General features: G+C 43.9%; 1 protein-coding gene across 1 annotated transcript in view; it reads left to right on the top strand.

Annotated features, from left to right (window-relative positions):
- ATP6V0A2 (ATPase H+ transporting V0 subunit a2) overlaps positions 1-17,002 on the top strand; it is a 40,966-nt gene that overhangs the window by 5,594 nt on the left and 18,370 nt on the right. Inside the window, exons 3-8 of the mRNA XM_005904654.2 lie at positions 2,664-2,761; positions 4,119-4,256; positions 5,339-5,427; positions 6,638-6,764; positions 14,357-14,439; positions 16,709-16,802. Coding sequence (XP_005904716.1) covers positions 2,664-2,761; positions 4,119-4,256; positions 5,339-5,427; positions 6,638-6,764; positions 14,357-14,439; positions 16,709-16,802 — 629 coding nt within the window. The remainder of the gene's footprint in view (positions 1-2,663; positions 2,762-4,118; positions 4,257-5,338; positions 5,428-6,637; positions 6,765-14,356; positions 14,440-16,708; positions 16,803-17,002) is intronic.

Raw genomic sequence — 17,002 nt, forward strand, 5'->3', positions numbered from 1 at the left:
ACTTAAAATTGTTATACATGTTAATATATTACTTGTTACATGTTAATATATTACTTAAAATTGAATCAGAGCACAAGGGAGGTAGGAAGTGGTAGATAGATTGGTTAGTAATTTCCTTTTTCTCAGGCATTATTTCCTTTGCATACATCAGTGTTCTCTGACTGTTAACTGTTAAAACTCAGCAGCTCAAGGCTACTTCCTTTATCTGTAAAACTTTTAACATCTTGGCCTAAAATAAAATGTTATTGTTGTCCAGTCGCTCAGTCAAGTCGGACTCTGAGACTCCATGGACTGCAGCACTCCAGCCTTCCTTGTCCTTCACCATCTCCTGGAGCTTGCTCAAACTCATGTCCATTGAGTTGGTGATGCTATTCAACCATCTCATCCTCTTTTGTCCCCTTCTCCTGCCTTCAATCAGGGTCTTTTCTAATGAATCTGCTCTTCACATCAGGTGACCAAAGTATTGGAGCTTCATCTTCAGCATCAGTCCTTACAGTGAATATTCAAGACTGATTTCTTTTAGGATTGACTGGTTGGATCTCCTTGCAATTCAAGGGACTCTCAAGACTCTTCTCCAACACCATAGTTCAAAAGCATCAGTTGTTTGGCACTCAGCCTTCTTTATGGTCCAACTCTCACATCCATACATGACTACTGGAAAAACCATAGCTTTGACTATAGGGACCTTTGTTGGCAAAGTAATATCTCTGCTTTTTAATATGCTGTCTGGGTTTATCATAGCTTTTCTTCCAAGGAGCAAGCATCTTTTAAAATAAAATAGTCTTTATCAGTTCAAACCTTGAAGTTTTGATTGAAATACAGAGAGGAGAACAGTTCCAAAGTCACTGTCAGAAAAACCTGAGGATGAGAGAGTTGAGGAGGGAGATAAAGGTGACTTTTAGAATGATTTCTAATAGTTAATTATTGTGGATTTCATATTTTTTAACTGGGATTTTTAAGATCAAAAGAAACCTTTGGATCATCAGCAGCCTAGTCCTCTGCATATTGTTTGCGATCCCAGTCATTTGTGTGGATCGTGAAAGACAGGGCAATATCATACTTCCTTCTTTGCCACGTGTATGAGTCATTGGACAGGTTGTATATTTGGAATGAGTTTTCAAAGACAGGGCAGGATTGACAGGACATTAGACATGCCCAGGGCTTCCTGTAGCTTTGTTGTTGTTAAGTCACCACAATCCTGTCCGACTCTGTGCGACCCCATAGACGGCAGCCCACCAGGCTCCCCCGTCCCTGGGATTCTCCAGGCAAGAACACTGGAGTGGGTTGCCATTTCCTTCTCCAATGCATGAAAGTGAAAAGTGAAAGTGAAGTCACTTGGTCGTGTCCAACTCTTTGCGACCCCATGGACTGCAGCCCACCAGGCTCCTCCATCCATGGGATTTTCCAGGCAAGAGTACTGGAGTGGGGTACCATTGCCTTCTCCTGTAGCTTAAACTGTTTCATAAAGAATCCAGACTTAAAAGAAAATGAACCATCAAGTAAATTTAGATATGTGCCGTGCTCTTCTGTGCTTAGTTGTGTCCTGCTCTTTTCGACTCCATGGACTGTAGCCTGCCAGGCTTCTCTGTCCATCGAGATTTTCCAGGCAAGAATACTGGAGTGGGTTGCCATGCCCTCCTCCAGGGGATCTTCCCAACCCAGGGATCAAACCCAGGTCTCCCACATTGCAGACGGATGCTTTACCGTCTGAGCCACCAGGGAAGCCCAAGAATACTGGAGTGGGTAGCCTATCCCTTCTCCAGGAGATCTTCTTCACCCAAGAATTGAACCGGGGTCTCCTGCATTGCAGGCAGATTCTTTACCAGCTGAGCTGCTGGGGAAGCCCAAATTTAGGTAAAATAGGTTAAAAAAATTTACATCCATTTCCAAAAAGCTCTTAAGCCCATTGCTTCCTTATTGGTAAGACATTCTGCCTGTTTTCCTTCCTCTCTCCCTCCTTTCCTTCCTTCTTCCTTCCTAGCAAAATAACTAGTAAGACTTCTCCAAAACATTGTATCTGGTAATGATTTTTTACCAGGTATTATGACTTTTATCCTACGGAAAAGGATGTGTCAAGGAATTGAACATGTAAACTAAAGAATTTAAGTTATTTTTGGCTGTTTGAGTATGAGTTTCATGAATCTAGTGTAAATCGTCCTAAGTCAAAGCATCACAGCTAACTGGTGACTCAGGAGAGCCAGGCTCTTTGCCCTGAGGTTTCTCTCTTTGCTGAGAAAGGTTGTTGTGTTTTTCCTGATGGGTGTATATTTCTTCCTAATGGCATCTGTAGGGAGTTCACACTGACATCTCTGGTGGCTTATTCCTGGCACTTCCAAGTGTGTTCTTAACTTTCTGCTTTGTCTACAGGTGGCAGAGGCAAGTGTGACTCCAAAGTTCTTTAACTAGAGTTTTAGTAATGAAGTTCGGGGAATTTCAGAAAATATGTATATAGGTTACTGTCACTATGCTGATCTCTCTAGGCAGAATTACTGTATAGATCTTCAGAAGCAAGGTGACAGTAGTCATCTGTCAGTTGGGACAGTCAAGACTTTTGTGCCTTTAGACAGTTTTTAGATGACCTGGGAAAAGTGGGGACATGAAATGTTCTCACTGAAATGTCCTGGAGTAAGTTTTTCAGTCTAATTTGTTTAACTTTTCCACAGCATACTTGGTGCAGGAAATCAATAGAGCGGATATTCCCCTCCCTGAGGGGGACACCAGTCCTCCGGCACCACCTCTGAAACAAGTGCTGGAAATGCAGGTAACTTGGTTCTGGAGGAGGGTTTTAGGTCCCTAACCTCAGTTGGGCTTATTCACTTACTGTATATTGTCTAGTGCTTTTCTGCCTTTCTTCTAAAGACTTTGGAATGAAAGTCAAAGGACCATGTTTGATTAAGTCTCAGTAACAGATTATCTGTGATACATTTTAACTAGAATTCAGGTTTTTTTTCCTTAGTGTAAGACAGGTGGTATTGAACAGAGATTGACAGGAATTAGATTGTGAGATCTGGTCGTGTAACCTCTGGGCTTCTGCAGGCCTTAGCATGCTTCTGCTACTGGAGGTGATGGAGGCTTCAGGCCTGTGCCCTTCACATTCTCCCCTGCTTCACTCTCACCCTTTCCCCTCGAGTTATCAGAAGCTAATGTGAAAGTGGTTCCCCATGGTCAGCCAGCAGGATTCCTTCTCTTGGAGTTCAGTGTCTGGGATACACTGAGAGCATGGGGTCATTCATTCATTAGCATCCCCCTCCACCCCCATGAATTATCTGTTGAGATTTTGGTCTCCTCATCTGAGCGTTCATCACACTCGGAAATAGACTAGAGCTTTTACAGCCCTTCTAAAACAATTAGTACTGAATAACTAGGACCATTCCATTGCCGGCTGCTCTGTTTGTTTTACTGGGAGGAAGTCATTTAGCAGTTGGTATATGAACGGACTCTGGAGACAACTATACAGTCCAATGAGAGCAGTCAGCTGGTTTGGCCTGTTTGATGTGTTGGTTGTGATGTACTTACAAATATGGTGATTGTAGCTATTTATCAGTTCTATAAAGCAGAGCACAAGTAATAAATGTAGTGTGTCAGGGCATTTGTTTGAATACAAGTTTTCATTGAGTCAGTGGGTTGTTTTACAGATTTCTGCTTCTACTGTTTTAATACTTAAAGTATTGGTAAGGATGCTTGGTACACAACTAATTGTTAAAGATTTGTTCCCAAGTCTTTTTATGTCTAATTGAATAAGTGCAACTGCATAGAAACTCAGGCTAGAGACTAGAAATGGGTATGTTTGGGAAAGAGTGTTTTTCTGTGTTACAAATAAAAGGAAATGTAGTCTTAAAAGAGGAAGACTCTTTGGTGTATGGTAATGTGTAAGCAGGTGAAGGGAAACCAGAAGTTCTAAGACCTGAGATTAGCATGCAGAGTCATCATGGCACCCAAGTGCTTGCCATCATGGGTACCTGAATTAATATGAAACAGAAAATGATGAACTTTGAAAACCTGTGCATGTTTTCATATCCCTATCAAACTCTCATATACATTCTGGCTTTTAAAAACTTCTCCTGGTTCTGGGGTGCTGTGAAAAGAGTATTAGAGCCAGGACTGTCGTTTCATTTCAGGAGCAGTTGCAGAAGCTGGAGGTTGAGCTGAGAGAGGTCACTAAGAATAAGGAGAAGCTGAGGAAGAACCTGCTGGAGCTAATTGAGTACACCCACATGCTGCGAGTGACCAAGACCTTCGTCAAGCGCAATGTGGAGGTACTGGTGATACTTGGAGGAAGTGCCTTTCTTTCTCTTTCTTTTGGCCGCATGGCATGCAGGATTTTAGTTCCCTGACTAGGGATTGAACCCAGGCCCCCTGCATTGGGAGAGTGGAGTCTTAACCACTGGACCACTGAGGAAGTCCCAGGAGTGCATTTCTTTTATAAAAATCTCATTCCCATAAGGTTTTCAGATTTTGTTATCAACTCCTATAGAGATACTGCTTTTTAAAAGAGATACATCTTTAAAAAATGAAAGAGATACATTTTGATCTTCACTTTATTTTTCAGCTGGATTCCATGTTGGTTTTAACCATTTGCTGTTGTTTAGTTTGCTAAGTCCTGTCCAACTCTTTGTGACCCCATGAACTGTAGCCCTCCAGGCTTCTCTGCCCATAGGATTTTCCAGGCAAAAATACTGGAGTGAATTACCATTTCCTTCTGCAGGGGATCTTCCCGATCCAACGATCGAACCAGAGTCTCCTTCTTGGAAGGTGGATTCTTTACTACTGAGCCAACTTGGGAAGCCCCGGCTTTAACAATAACTACTTCCTATTTGTAAAATGCTTTAGTTTGCAATTGAAAAAAAGACTTTTTATGATCATGAAAAAAAATTGAACAGTGGAAATCAAACTCCAAAATTTCAGTTTTATTCTTTCCTTCTTCTCAAATTCCTAAAAGTAATGGAAGTTAAAAAAAAGAGAAAATCTATATAGGAATAAAGAACAGCCTATGCAGCAGTACTGTACCCAGCTGAGCATCAGAGAGGGCAGAGTGTATTCCTTCTGAACTTTGTTTCACTTCCTGTGGCAGGTGTGACCTCTGATACAGTTACTTTGTGTTAGGTTAAGGCGAGGACATAACCAGACTTTTTATTATATGTAAATGTCATCAAGTAGTTTACAAATAAGGAATGGGGAGGTTATCCTCTTTGTTTATCAGAGCCGACTCACATGTCTGAGTTAACTTGGCACCCAGATCTGAGTAGTTCTGATGCCGTGCAGACTTGTTTGGAAACAGGACTTGGGAATTAAAGTATCACTTTTGGCGAGACACGCTTGGTTTCATGTCTCTTTGTAGTTCGAACCCACTTACGAAGAATTCCCTCCCTTGGAGAACGAGTCTTTGTTGGACTACAGCTGTATGCAGAGGCTGGGAGCAAAACTGGGGTAGGTGACAACTGGCCTGGCGAGCTTCACACTGTCCTTCTTGTCAGTGGGAGATGAGAGTAGATGAGCAGCCACCATCTGCAAGCCTGTGTGGAATGAAAGAAAGTGAATATTTGTATGAGAAAACACTGTACTCTAGTATTTGTGGAGTTGAATCACTCAGCTGTATTGACTTTTTAAGTAAATGTGATGGGAATTTCTTCTTTTGGTATCATGAACTGGAAAGAAGGAGCATTTATGCCATTCATCATTACTCCATAAGCTTCAAATAGTTGGTCATTGAAGCATCAAGTCCTGTTTTGTTTGGTGGGGACATAGGGTCTAAACTGAATTGGGTAATTTATTAATCATATTTTAAGGGTCTCTCTCTCTCTACTATTCTGTTTACTTGAGCTAATGGTAACTTGTTTCCTCATATGATTTGTAATTTCTTTTTACTATGAATTTCGGTTCCTTTGCTCCTTATCTGCAGGAATTCAGTGATGTTTAGTGTGAGGCTGTATTCCTTCAGAAAGAACTGATTTTTACATATGTCAGGTACTTGGGAGCATTCCACCTATTTGGAATCATTTTACATTAATTTTTCTGCTTGAGTTTTTTTTTTTTCCCTATTTTGTTATTCACCCTGCACATAATATGAGTTTCATCCACAAACCTGAGTGCATTCTAACCTGTGGTTGTAAATCATCAAGGAATATTCTCCCCCTTCTCCTCAAAATTGAATGGAAATAAACAAGTTTGCATATAGGCTCCTTTGCAAGATGGATTTTTTTTCTAGTCCACCCATTCACTTAAGGTGCAGTCCTTTGTTGAGGGGGTGAGAGTCCCAACTTTGAGGGGATTGTGGGGCTTTAGTTCCAACTCCTCACCTGATACAGAGCCAGGTCTCCTCTGCCATGCTGGCCCTGAAACTCAAGGCCTTGAGATACTGGTTACGTATAGATACTGGCTCCGTATAATACGTCAGGACATAACTACGAGGTCCTGTTTTATTTTTGGATTCCAAGAATTTCTCTAAATTATGAGCTCAGCTTTACATTGAAGAGGATGTTTCAAACATATTTCATCCAGCATTTCAGATATTGTTCAGTTGGAGAGCTTTCAGGGTATCTTCCCCATTTTGCCAGAAATAAATGTCTTCATCATTCTTTTACTGCAGTTTGATAATATTCATTGCTTTTACTTGACCACAGCCTTTATTGTCTCATAGATTTGTATCTGGCCTAATTAACCAAGGAAAAGTTGAAGCATTTGAAAAAATGTTGTGGAGGGTCTGTAAAGGGTACACCATCGTGACCTATGCAGAGCTGGATGAGCCCCTGGAAGACCCTGAAACAGTGAGTAAATGTCACCATCTCCTTTCATCAGTGACGGACTTGCCCCAGAGCTGGAGGCACAGTCCAGAGTGAAGCATTTGAGTGCGTTGTTGACTGGATCCCTTCCTATCCTTGGATACGTTTTGGGGGAGTTCCTGAGAATAAGGACTTTCTCCTGTTCTACTGAAGTACAATAGGGGCATTAACGTGGATACATCACTGCTTTCTGAGCTTCAGATCCAGGTTAGGTTTCAGCAGTTGTCCCAGTACTGTCTTTTACAGCAAAGGATCTAGTTAAGAATCACACTTTGGATTTATTTGTCATGACTTTTTTCTTGGTTGCCCTGCAAGGCTTGCAGAATCTTACTGAATAGATCCCTGACCACAGATCGAACCCTGGGCCCTCAGCAGTGCAAGTGCAGAGTCCTAACCACTGGACCACCAGGAAATTCCTACTTATCATGTTTTTTTGGTCTCCTTTATTCTGGGGTAATTTCTCAGTCTTACCTTGACCTTCATCGTCTTGGCATTTAAAAATTATTATAGACCAGTGATTTGGATAGAATGCCCCCCTGTTTGGGTTTGTCCGATGTTTTCTCATGATGAGATTCAGGTTATGTGTCTTTATCAAGAATGTCCTGGAGGTGATGTTGCCTTCTCACTGCTTCCCATCAGGGGCACACGATTCCTTTGTCCCATTACTGGTGATGTTCACTTCGATCTCTTGATCAATACTGGTGATGTTCACTTTGATCTCTTGATCAAGGGTAGTGACTCCTAGTCCTCTCCACTATGAATTTGTAACTCCTTTTCCTTTGTATTTAATACATGTTCTTGAGGAAGTGCTTTGAAACTCTGTTAAGTACTCAGTTCCTCATCACATTTCAATCTGTTAATTTATTTCCTGTTTTATTCAATGAGTTATACTCTGTTACTTTTTTATTTTCATATTCAAATTCTTTAGATTTGGCCAGCTGGAGCCTATTCAGCTGGCTTTTATATTCTTTTTGCATGTTCCCATCATCTTTTGAATACTTCTTTGCTTTCCTGATAACAATATATGCAGATTCATTTTGTAATTTCCCTCATGCAGCTCTGGAATTAGCCATTTCTCTAAGGAGCTTAGTTCTCTTTGTTGGAGAATGGTAATTAGAAGCCACGCTGTGGTTTCTGGGTGTGCCCATTGTGAATGAGGTGATGCTCTTCCCAGCTCTGTCAGTGGACAGAGGGTGCACACATGTGTGGCTCACCCACTCACAACTTTATTTCTGTACCTGTGTGAAAACTGTGGCTTTACATCCAATTCTACTCCAGCACCATAGCGTTCATCCTGATTTGTAAGAGTTCATTTATAGGGTTCATGTCTAGATTTGTAACTCCTTTCATCATTGGGGAGAAACTCAACTCCCATCATTATTAATATACTTATTTGATCAGTCCCCTTGTATGTGACCAGTCTGCCCACTGATCTCCTGTCTCTGCTGCCCTGCCCTTCTCTCCATACGGAGCTTCAAGTTCCCCAGCCCCTAGACTGAGTGGCCCCTGGTGTGGGTGCCCTGCTCACCCTACCTGGGTGGCTCCCCTGCGGCATGTTTCCTCACTTTGCTTGGGCTCTGATTTTGCCCTGGGCCCTTATTGCCCTTCCCCTCCCCTCTCCAGGTCCATCCCCAAACGCACATCTAAGGCTTCAGGAATGAATTATTCAGGAAGGGAAGCAGAGGAGTCAGAGAGGAAAGAGCCATAATTACCTTTTAAAATAGCTGTGATTTAAAAAAATTTTTTTAAGACTTCAACCATAAAAATAACTATTTTGCTCTAAATGAAGATGAATTGATCTACTAAAGGTAGAAAAGGAACTTGGGCTTCTTAATTTTGAGAGAAGTGTTCATGTGTTCTTTCCTGGATTTGCCTTAGGAATTTTGGCTGTAATGTTGTTCAGTTGTGTCTGACTCTTTGCGACCCCGTGGACTGTAATCCACCAGGCTCCTCTGTCCATGGGATTCTCCAGGCAAGAATACTGGAGTGGTTTGCTCTTTTCTTCTCCAGGGGCTCTTCCTGACGCAGGGATTGAACTCAGGTCTCCTATATTGCAGGCAGATTCGCGGGAATAGTTTTGACACATACAGGAGTTTGGCTGTGAAATGATGGTTTAGCCTGAGTAAATCACACATGTTGGAAAATCTAATCGGTCAAGCTGTTCATTAACCATACACTATAATATTTTTTGTGCCTCCTGAAATTGCCAGTAGCAATATGTTAATTATCCATCACCTGTGACCTCTGAGACCTCTCCATGTAAAGCTGAAGATTAAAACTGTTCTGAAGTAGCATTTACATATTCTTTGAGTTTTTTCTTTATTGAGAACGTATCATTCTCATGCAAAACATAAAAATTTTTAAAAATACAATTTCTAAGCTCTTTGGTGCTGAGTTTATACCAGTAGGTTGAAGGGCATTAAATGTCTGTGAAGAAATACAGAGACATGGTTAGAGATACGTGTGTGTATATATATATATATTTTTTAATTTTCTTTTTAAAAATGGATTTCTGCATTTGTGATGACATTTGGCTGCGCTGTGCTGCGTCTTTGCTGTTTTGCAGGGGCTTTCTGTAGCTGTGGCGCGTGGGGTGTACTCTCTCGTTGCGGTGCACGAGCTTCCCATTGCGGTGGCTTCGCTTGTTGCAGAGCATGGTTTCTAGGTCTTGAGCTTCAGTGCTTGTGGCTTAGTTGCCTTGTGGCACTTGGGATCTTCTGAACCAGGGATCGAACCCGCTTCCCCTGTATTGGCAGGCAGATTCTTAACCACTGGACCACCAGGGAAAATTTAAAAAGTTTTAACTTTCTTAAAAACTTTTTTCCTTCTAATTTTTTGTTGAGATATAATTGACAGAAATGTGTATCTTAAAGCCACAATTCCTCCCTTCCCCACGATTATGAAGGAAATGTGAGCTCGTTCTAGAAAACTGAGAATAACAGATAACACAGGGATGAAAGTCAGTCACCTGTAACCCCGCTGCTCAGGGGGGGCCACTGTTTGCCTTTTGGTGTAGGTTCTGTTAGTCCTTGTTCTTGGGAGGATGCGGGGTTTGGTTTGGTAACTTTCACTCAGATTCTAGGATTTGTTTTTAGTGTCACGTTTAGTATCTTTTGGGTCCAATGTCTGACCTCTGAAAGTCCTTACAAACCCCAGAGTGGATTTCTAGCCATTTTCTCCTTTGTCAGTATCATTTTTAGATGCTGACCAGTCTCTCTGTCAGAGCTAGACTCAGGCATGTGGTTTCAGATCTGTGTTTTTTATATTATATATATCCCTGTTCCATATTATGTCTTAGGTGGTTGTATTCCCTGACGCAGTACTATTTTTAAAATCATTAAGGAATGTTCAAAGTAAAATTCACTATAAATGCCTTTTCTCCTCCAGTGTAGTTTCTTTAATAATTTATCTTGAAATAATTTCAGTTTACAGAAAAGTTGCCAGAAGAGAACAAAGCCTTCTCCTGTTCCTTCCCAACTGTTACATTTTGCTGCCTGTACTGTTACCCACTTTCTGCATATCTAGTCCTGTTTTCTTTTTTTTTTAAACTGTCTGTTTTTGGCTGCGCTGAGTCTTTGCTGCTGCACCCAGGCTTTCTCTAGTTGTGTGAGTGGGGGCTGCTCTTTAGCTGCGGCGTGCAGGCGTCTCATCGTGGTGGCTTCTCCTGCTGTAGAGCACACGCTCTAGGCGCGTGGGCTTCAGTAGTTGTGGCACATGCGCTTAGCTGCTCCTCGGCCTGTGGGATCTTCCCGGATCAGGGATCGAGCCCGTGTCCCCTGCATTGGCAGGCTGAGTCTTACCCACTGTACCCCCTGGGAAGTCACATCCCCATTTTCATTCATCTCCTTGGCAGACCTTCTGAGAGGAAGCCATGGACAAATGTTCATTGCCCATCACAGGAATGCTGTTTTATATTGTAACCCATCAGGCTCCTCTGTCCATGGGATTCTCCAGGCAAGAATCCTGGTATAAGTTTTCATGCCCTCCTCCGGGGGATCTTTCCGAACCAGGGATGGAACCATGTCTCATGTCTCCTGCATTGGCAGGCAGGTTCTTTACCACTAGCACCACCCGGGGAAGCCCAATAACCACGATACAACCCTCCAAATGAGAAAAATCAACATGCCTGCAGCACTTTCGTACAGTACAAACATGCCCTTCAGGCTCCTCACAGTTTGCCTTGTTTCCTTGCTGGGCCGCTGCCCTGGGGGAGACTGTGACTTGCATTCGGGACAGACATCGTGTTCTGTGGGACGACCCTCCTTTGGGTCCATTCAGTGCTTCCTCACGACCAGGCTCTGAGCACACGTTGCTGATGGGAACATGGATGCTCTGGTCCTTTCAGCACCTCCCACCAGGGGGCATGTGGTGTTGGTGTCCTGGTCATGCTGGTGTCCGCCAGGTTTCTCCACTTACATGTCACCCTTCTGCCCTATGTAACTGTTAAGTGGTTGCTGAGGAGATATCCCAAGGTTATTGGTCACTGGGGCCTCAACCCTCACCAAACTTCTACCCACCAGCCTCAGCCTCTGTGGTGACTCTCTGGAACTCGTCACCTCTGTCACAGTTGCCATCATTTTCCCTTCTGGGCTTACTGGTTACCATCCTGCAGAAGGCAGTGCTTTCCCTGCCCTCACCGTCTCTCATTCATCCACGAACTCAGACCTTCCTCTTTATTTGATTCTGTTACGGTCCTTTTTTGTTTCGATGCCCAGATTGTCTGTGATTGGGCCACTGGGAGTCCCTTTGTGCACGTTTCTCTGGCCTTTGGCACGTTCTCAGCATTCAGCAGGCAGTCGCTTAGTTCCTGTCACCATAGGATGGCCCTGGTCTCCGCCTGGAGTCAGCCGTTCCTTCAAGGACCCCTGGTACCTTTTAGTAGAGGATGGAATTTAGAAACCGGGATCTGGCTGTTTGAGTTCTCGGGTACTGGAGTGCTGTTGTTTCTGGGCCCTTTCAGCAGTCAGACATGCACACACACCCACACACACACACACACACACCACATACACACCCACACACACCCACACACACACACCACACACACACACACACACCACACCCACACACCCACACCCACACCCACACACACACACACCACATACACATACACACACACCCACACACACACACCACACACACACACACACCACACACACACACACACACACACACCCCACATACACACACACACCACACACACACACACACACACACCACATACACACACACACACACCCCCACATACACACACACACACACACACACCACACACAGCTGTAACCACTTCTGCAGCTACCTGTGCACATATATTATAGACCATTTGTTCAGGGACTTTCCTGCTGGTCCAGTGGTTAAGACTCCGTACTGCCAGTGCAGGGCGTGTAGGTTCGATCTCTGGTCAGGAACCAAGACCCCTTATGCCCTGTGGTACAGCCAAAAGAGGAAAAAAAAAAGAAAAGCAACAACCCCAAACCTGCCATTTTTGCAGAGTATATCCTACAGTTCTAGACGTCTCTTTTTCTTTTTCACTCTCTTCTGATAGTGAAAAATCTGGCTCCCCTTATCGACAATATAGTTCACGAATTGCGTAATTTAGGTATTTATTCAGTGTACCCAGCCTCCCAGCCACATCAGCCGTCGCCGCCTCCCCGGTCCCCGGCCACCTTGTGTCCTTAGCTTCAGGATCCCACCGCCTCCGCTTTGCCTGAAGGTCCCTGGCCTGTTTCCTGTCCCACGTTATTTCACGGCTTTTAAAGCCACCTTTTAAATACCATCTCCCAACTGGATATACTGGCTTGGACCTCTGCCCCAAATACCAGACTTCTGTTGAACTGGCTCCTCCATAACTTTGAAGTTCCCTGAAGACATTTCCACAGGATGCTTAAAACTGAACTCCCTCTCAGTCTTCCCCTGCCTCCCAGACCTGACCTTCCAGCTTGCCTGTCTCAGTCAGCGACAACTCAGCTCTCATCCTTCCAGCATCCAGAATGATTCCTGTGAAACTAGTCAAACTCCCCCGACCACACCCCCAATCTAAAACCCTCCCTTGGCTTCCTGTCTCACTCAGCCAAAAGCTCAAAGCCTCACAATGTCCCAGCCGGTCACCCCTCTGGCCCTCGGTCTGGCCATTTCTCTTCAGGCAGGCTGGCCTTCTCACTTCCCCTCATCTTGCCTCTGAGCTTTGTCTTGGCTCGAGAGGCTTTTCCCCAGGATCCATGTGGCTTGCTCCTTGCCCCTTCACTCCTCTAGACCCAGATGTTACCTTCTCCAGGAGGCCTTCCCTGATTGCCTGATTTAAAATCGTAGTCCCCAACTCGCTTCTCCCTGTCACCGCCCCCCCAGCTTTATTTTCTTTTTTATAATTATTTTCATTTTTGGCTGCACTGGGTCTTTGCTGCTGCATGGACTTTTCTAGTTATGGCGAGTGAGGGCTACTTTCTGGTTGTGGTCCTTGGGCTTCTCAGTGTGGTGGCTTCTCTTGTTGCAGAGCATGGGTTCTAGGTTCACAGGCTCAGTACTTTTGGTTTCTGGGCTCTAGAGTACAGGCTCAGTAGCTGGGTGCATGGCCTTAGTCACTGCATGGCATGTGGCTGGACCAGGGATCGAATCCGTGTCTCCTGCATTGGCAGGCAGATTCTTTACCACTGAGCCACCAGGGAAGCCTAGCTTTATTTTCTTTATCACCCTCATCTCCACGTGGCATATTACGTTCTTTCTTTGTGTCTCTCACTGCCAACCTGAATACAAGCTTCCCTCCCCTCCTAGGTCAGGAACTTTTGTCTGTTTTGTTCACTGCTGTATTCCTAGCACCGGGAACAGTGCCTGGCAGATAGGCCAAAAACCTATTTGTTGTTAGTTGTAGAATACTTGTAAATACAGTCAGTTCTCATTATTTGTATAGTTATGTTGTACAGTCTCCACAAGAACCGAGCCATTGCTCCTAGGAGAAGCATGGGGTTGGGTTCCTTTGAGCCTCTGGTCAGTGTTTTTGTCAACTGATCAGTCCATAACCTTGTTTTATATGTGTTCTGTTTAAAGACACCGTACTTAATATATACTGTTGATTCATTAGCATTCACTGCCAACCCACGCTAGCATGCATGTCTGAGCAACTCATATGGGACTCACTTAAGGGCAACTCACAGCCTTTCTGTGCTCAGGAACACTCAGCAGCACTTTAGCAACACCCCTGAGGGCTGTTTCCAATATCGAAATTACCAACAAAAGGCACAGAAATGTGAAAAACTTGGAGCTAGACAGACCACGAAAAGGACACGCGTTTACATTATGAACTAATGGTCACCTTGTTTGACCTCAACTGGAATATGCACGTTGAGGAACTCAAAATTTTTGTCACTCTGCATGTCTGCAAATGATTTAAAAACTGCTGCAAGTTTTGGTTTTGGGGGTTATATCTGGAGTGAATTTGCAGTTGTGGAATCTGCAGATGATGAGGCTGGACAGTGTTTGTTGAATGAATGAACACATTAACGAACTAACTCTGACAGAGTACGAGCTGCCAGGGTTTTCAGAGTTCTACCTGCAGAAGTAACAGTCATCTTTATCCTTTGTAGGGAGAAGTCATAAAATGGTATGTCTTTTTGATATCCTTTTGGGGAGAGCAGATTGGCCACAAGGTTAAGAAGATATGTGATTGGTAAGAAAAAGAAATATTTTATTTCCTTTATTTCTTCATTCTCAGTAACCTCTAGTTTTCCTTAGATAGGTCTCTGAAGAGTAACATAGTGGTTGCAGAGGCTGCTGGGCTTTGTTACGTGATTTCTTTGCTGTAATGCAATGTTTTCAGACATTTAATTTGTCATCTGCCTTGCCAGTGTAATACTTAAGATAATTCGAAAGTAAACACCGTGTTTTTAACATTCCCAGATTTGATTTCTTTCTTGGGGATTAAGGCTCAAGATCAATTGGGGAAGGAATCCCGGTTTACTATTTGCTGCCTTTCTGTTGCTTTGAGCCACGCATCAGCATATCTGTCCTCCTGGAGCAGATGGCTCATCCTTTGTCCAGCCCTCCACAGTTAGCTTCTTTGCCCTGGGGAAGGGGGCCTGGCAAGTGGTGGAGAGGGTGGGCTCAGAGCGGCCCGCCTGCCCAATGAGGTGGTACAAGTAAAAGACTATCAGACCACATGAACCTTTAAGAAACGCAGAGCAGTGTCCCAGCAGGAATCAGTCTGGGGCTTAGTTTTGTCACTAGTGGGGAAATAAACAAGGCCACGCCAAAACTCAGAAGAATGGCCTTTTGTTTTCTTATACTCTGGGAAATTTTAGCTGGCCTTGCTTCTTGCTGGGGTAAGGGTGGGACTTGGTTATTTCCTTTGGATCAGTGTTCACCAGAGTTTGATACACAGTCACTGGTGTTATGAAAAGTAATTTTAGATGTTACATGGGCAATGTAACTTGTTCTTACTTTAATAGATGTATATTTATTTTTATGTAGATGACAAAAACTATAGCCAACACATAAACCCCTGACTTCACAAATATCATTGCTTAAGATAAAGCTAGAGTAAGAATTTCATTTTGATGGTCAGAGTGTAGAGAGAAATAGAAAGCATGGCATTCAAATACTGAAGCAGCGTGAGAGATCTTGCAGCTTGGGAGGTGCGGCCCTGCCTCCTCTCTGACCTGGTGTCACATGGCCCCAGGGGATGTTTACTGCGAAAGTGAAGGAAAGTGAAAATGAAGTCGCTCAGTCATGTCAGACTCTTTGCAACCCCATGGACTGTAGTCTCCTCCATCCAGGCAAGAGTATTAGAGTGGGTTGCCATTTCCTTCTCCAAGGAATCTTCCCGACCCAGGGATTGAACCCAGGCCTCCTGCTTTGCAAGCAGACACTTTTACCGTCTGAGCCACCTCAGCACGTGTCAAGGGCAAGTGCCAGGAATCCAGAACTTCTTTCTCCCTTGATTTTCTTTTTTTATTTCAAGTTTTTTGTTAAAAAAAAAAGGATTATAATTAGTTGCTTTACAATATTGTATTAATTTCAGCTATAAACCCTGCAAATCAGTCATATGTATGCATATATCTCCTCCCTCTGGAACCTTCCTCCCACTGCCTCATCCTGCCCCTCTCAGTCATCGCAGAGCCCCGAGCTGAGCTCCCTGTGCTGTACGGCAGCTTCTCACTAGCTGGCTATTTCACACATGGTAGTGTGTATATCGGAGAAGGCAATGGCACCCCACTCCAGTACTCTTGCCTGGAAAATCCCATGGACGGAAGAGCCTGGTAGGCTGCAGTCTATGGGGTCACTCAGAGTCAGACACGACTGAGCGACTTCACTTTCACTTTTCACTTTCATGCATTGGAGAAGGAAATGGCAACCCACTCCAGTATTCTTGCCTGGAGAATTCCAGGGACAGGGGAGCCTGGTAGGCTGCCGTCTCAGGGGTTGCACAGAGTCGGACACGACTGAAGCGACTTAGCAGCAGCAGCAGCAGTGTGTATATGTCAACACTACTCTCTCAATTTGTCCCATCCTCTCCTTCCCTGTTGTGTCCACAAGCCGTCTCTACATCTGTGTCTCTTATTTCTCTCTCCTTTTTTTTTAAGGTAATTATTATATGTTCTTTGATTTATGTTATACACGCCCAGCTTAAGGGTCATGGTGAATTTAGAACATTGAAATTGGGAATGAGCTTTTAGGAATCATTGAGAGCAAAAATGGAATTTGGAGCCAAGAGAGAGTTGGCTAAATCTGTGGAATTCAGTGGACATTTGTCCAGTGTCCATCTGTAAGGCCTTAGCATGGCCAGGTGCCTATGTCTGCACCTTTTTCTCCCAGAGGGCTGCTTTTATTCTGGTTTGGAGGAAATATGCCCGGACGGTGTATTAAATTTAGCCCTAGTTTTCTACATAGCTTCTTGTAGTTCTGACGGCTGCGGCACTGTCTCGAATCCTGTCTTCTAGTTACCACTGCCACGTTTACCCCTACCCAAACACAGCCGAGGAGCGCAGAGAGATCCAGGAGGGACTGAATACCCGGATTCAAGATCTTTACACCGTGAGTGAACCAGAAACTTACCTCCTTATCTGAGGGCTTGTGAAACATTTACAAATCCATTTAGTTTCTTTTTTAATATGGAAAATTTTGGTTGTGGACAAATTAAGACGTTTTAGGGAGGCTGGAATGTCACCTCCTTCCTCTTCGTGGGCGTTTCATTTTAGCAGCCTATTAGAATGATGGGGCTTTAAAAAAAAAAA

Source organism: Bos mutus, chromosome 17 (assembly GCF_027580195.1).
Source record: "Bos mutus isolate GX-2022 chromosome 17, NWIPB_WYAK_1.1, whole genome shotgun sequence".
In the NCBI taxonomy this organism is placed as follows: Eukaryota; Metazoa; Chordata; class Mammalia; order Artiodactyla; family Bovidae; genus Bos; species Bos mutus.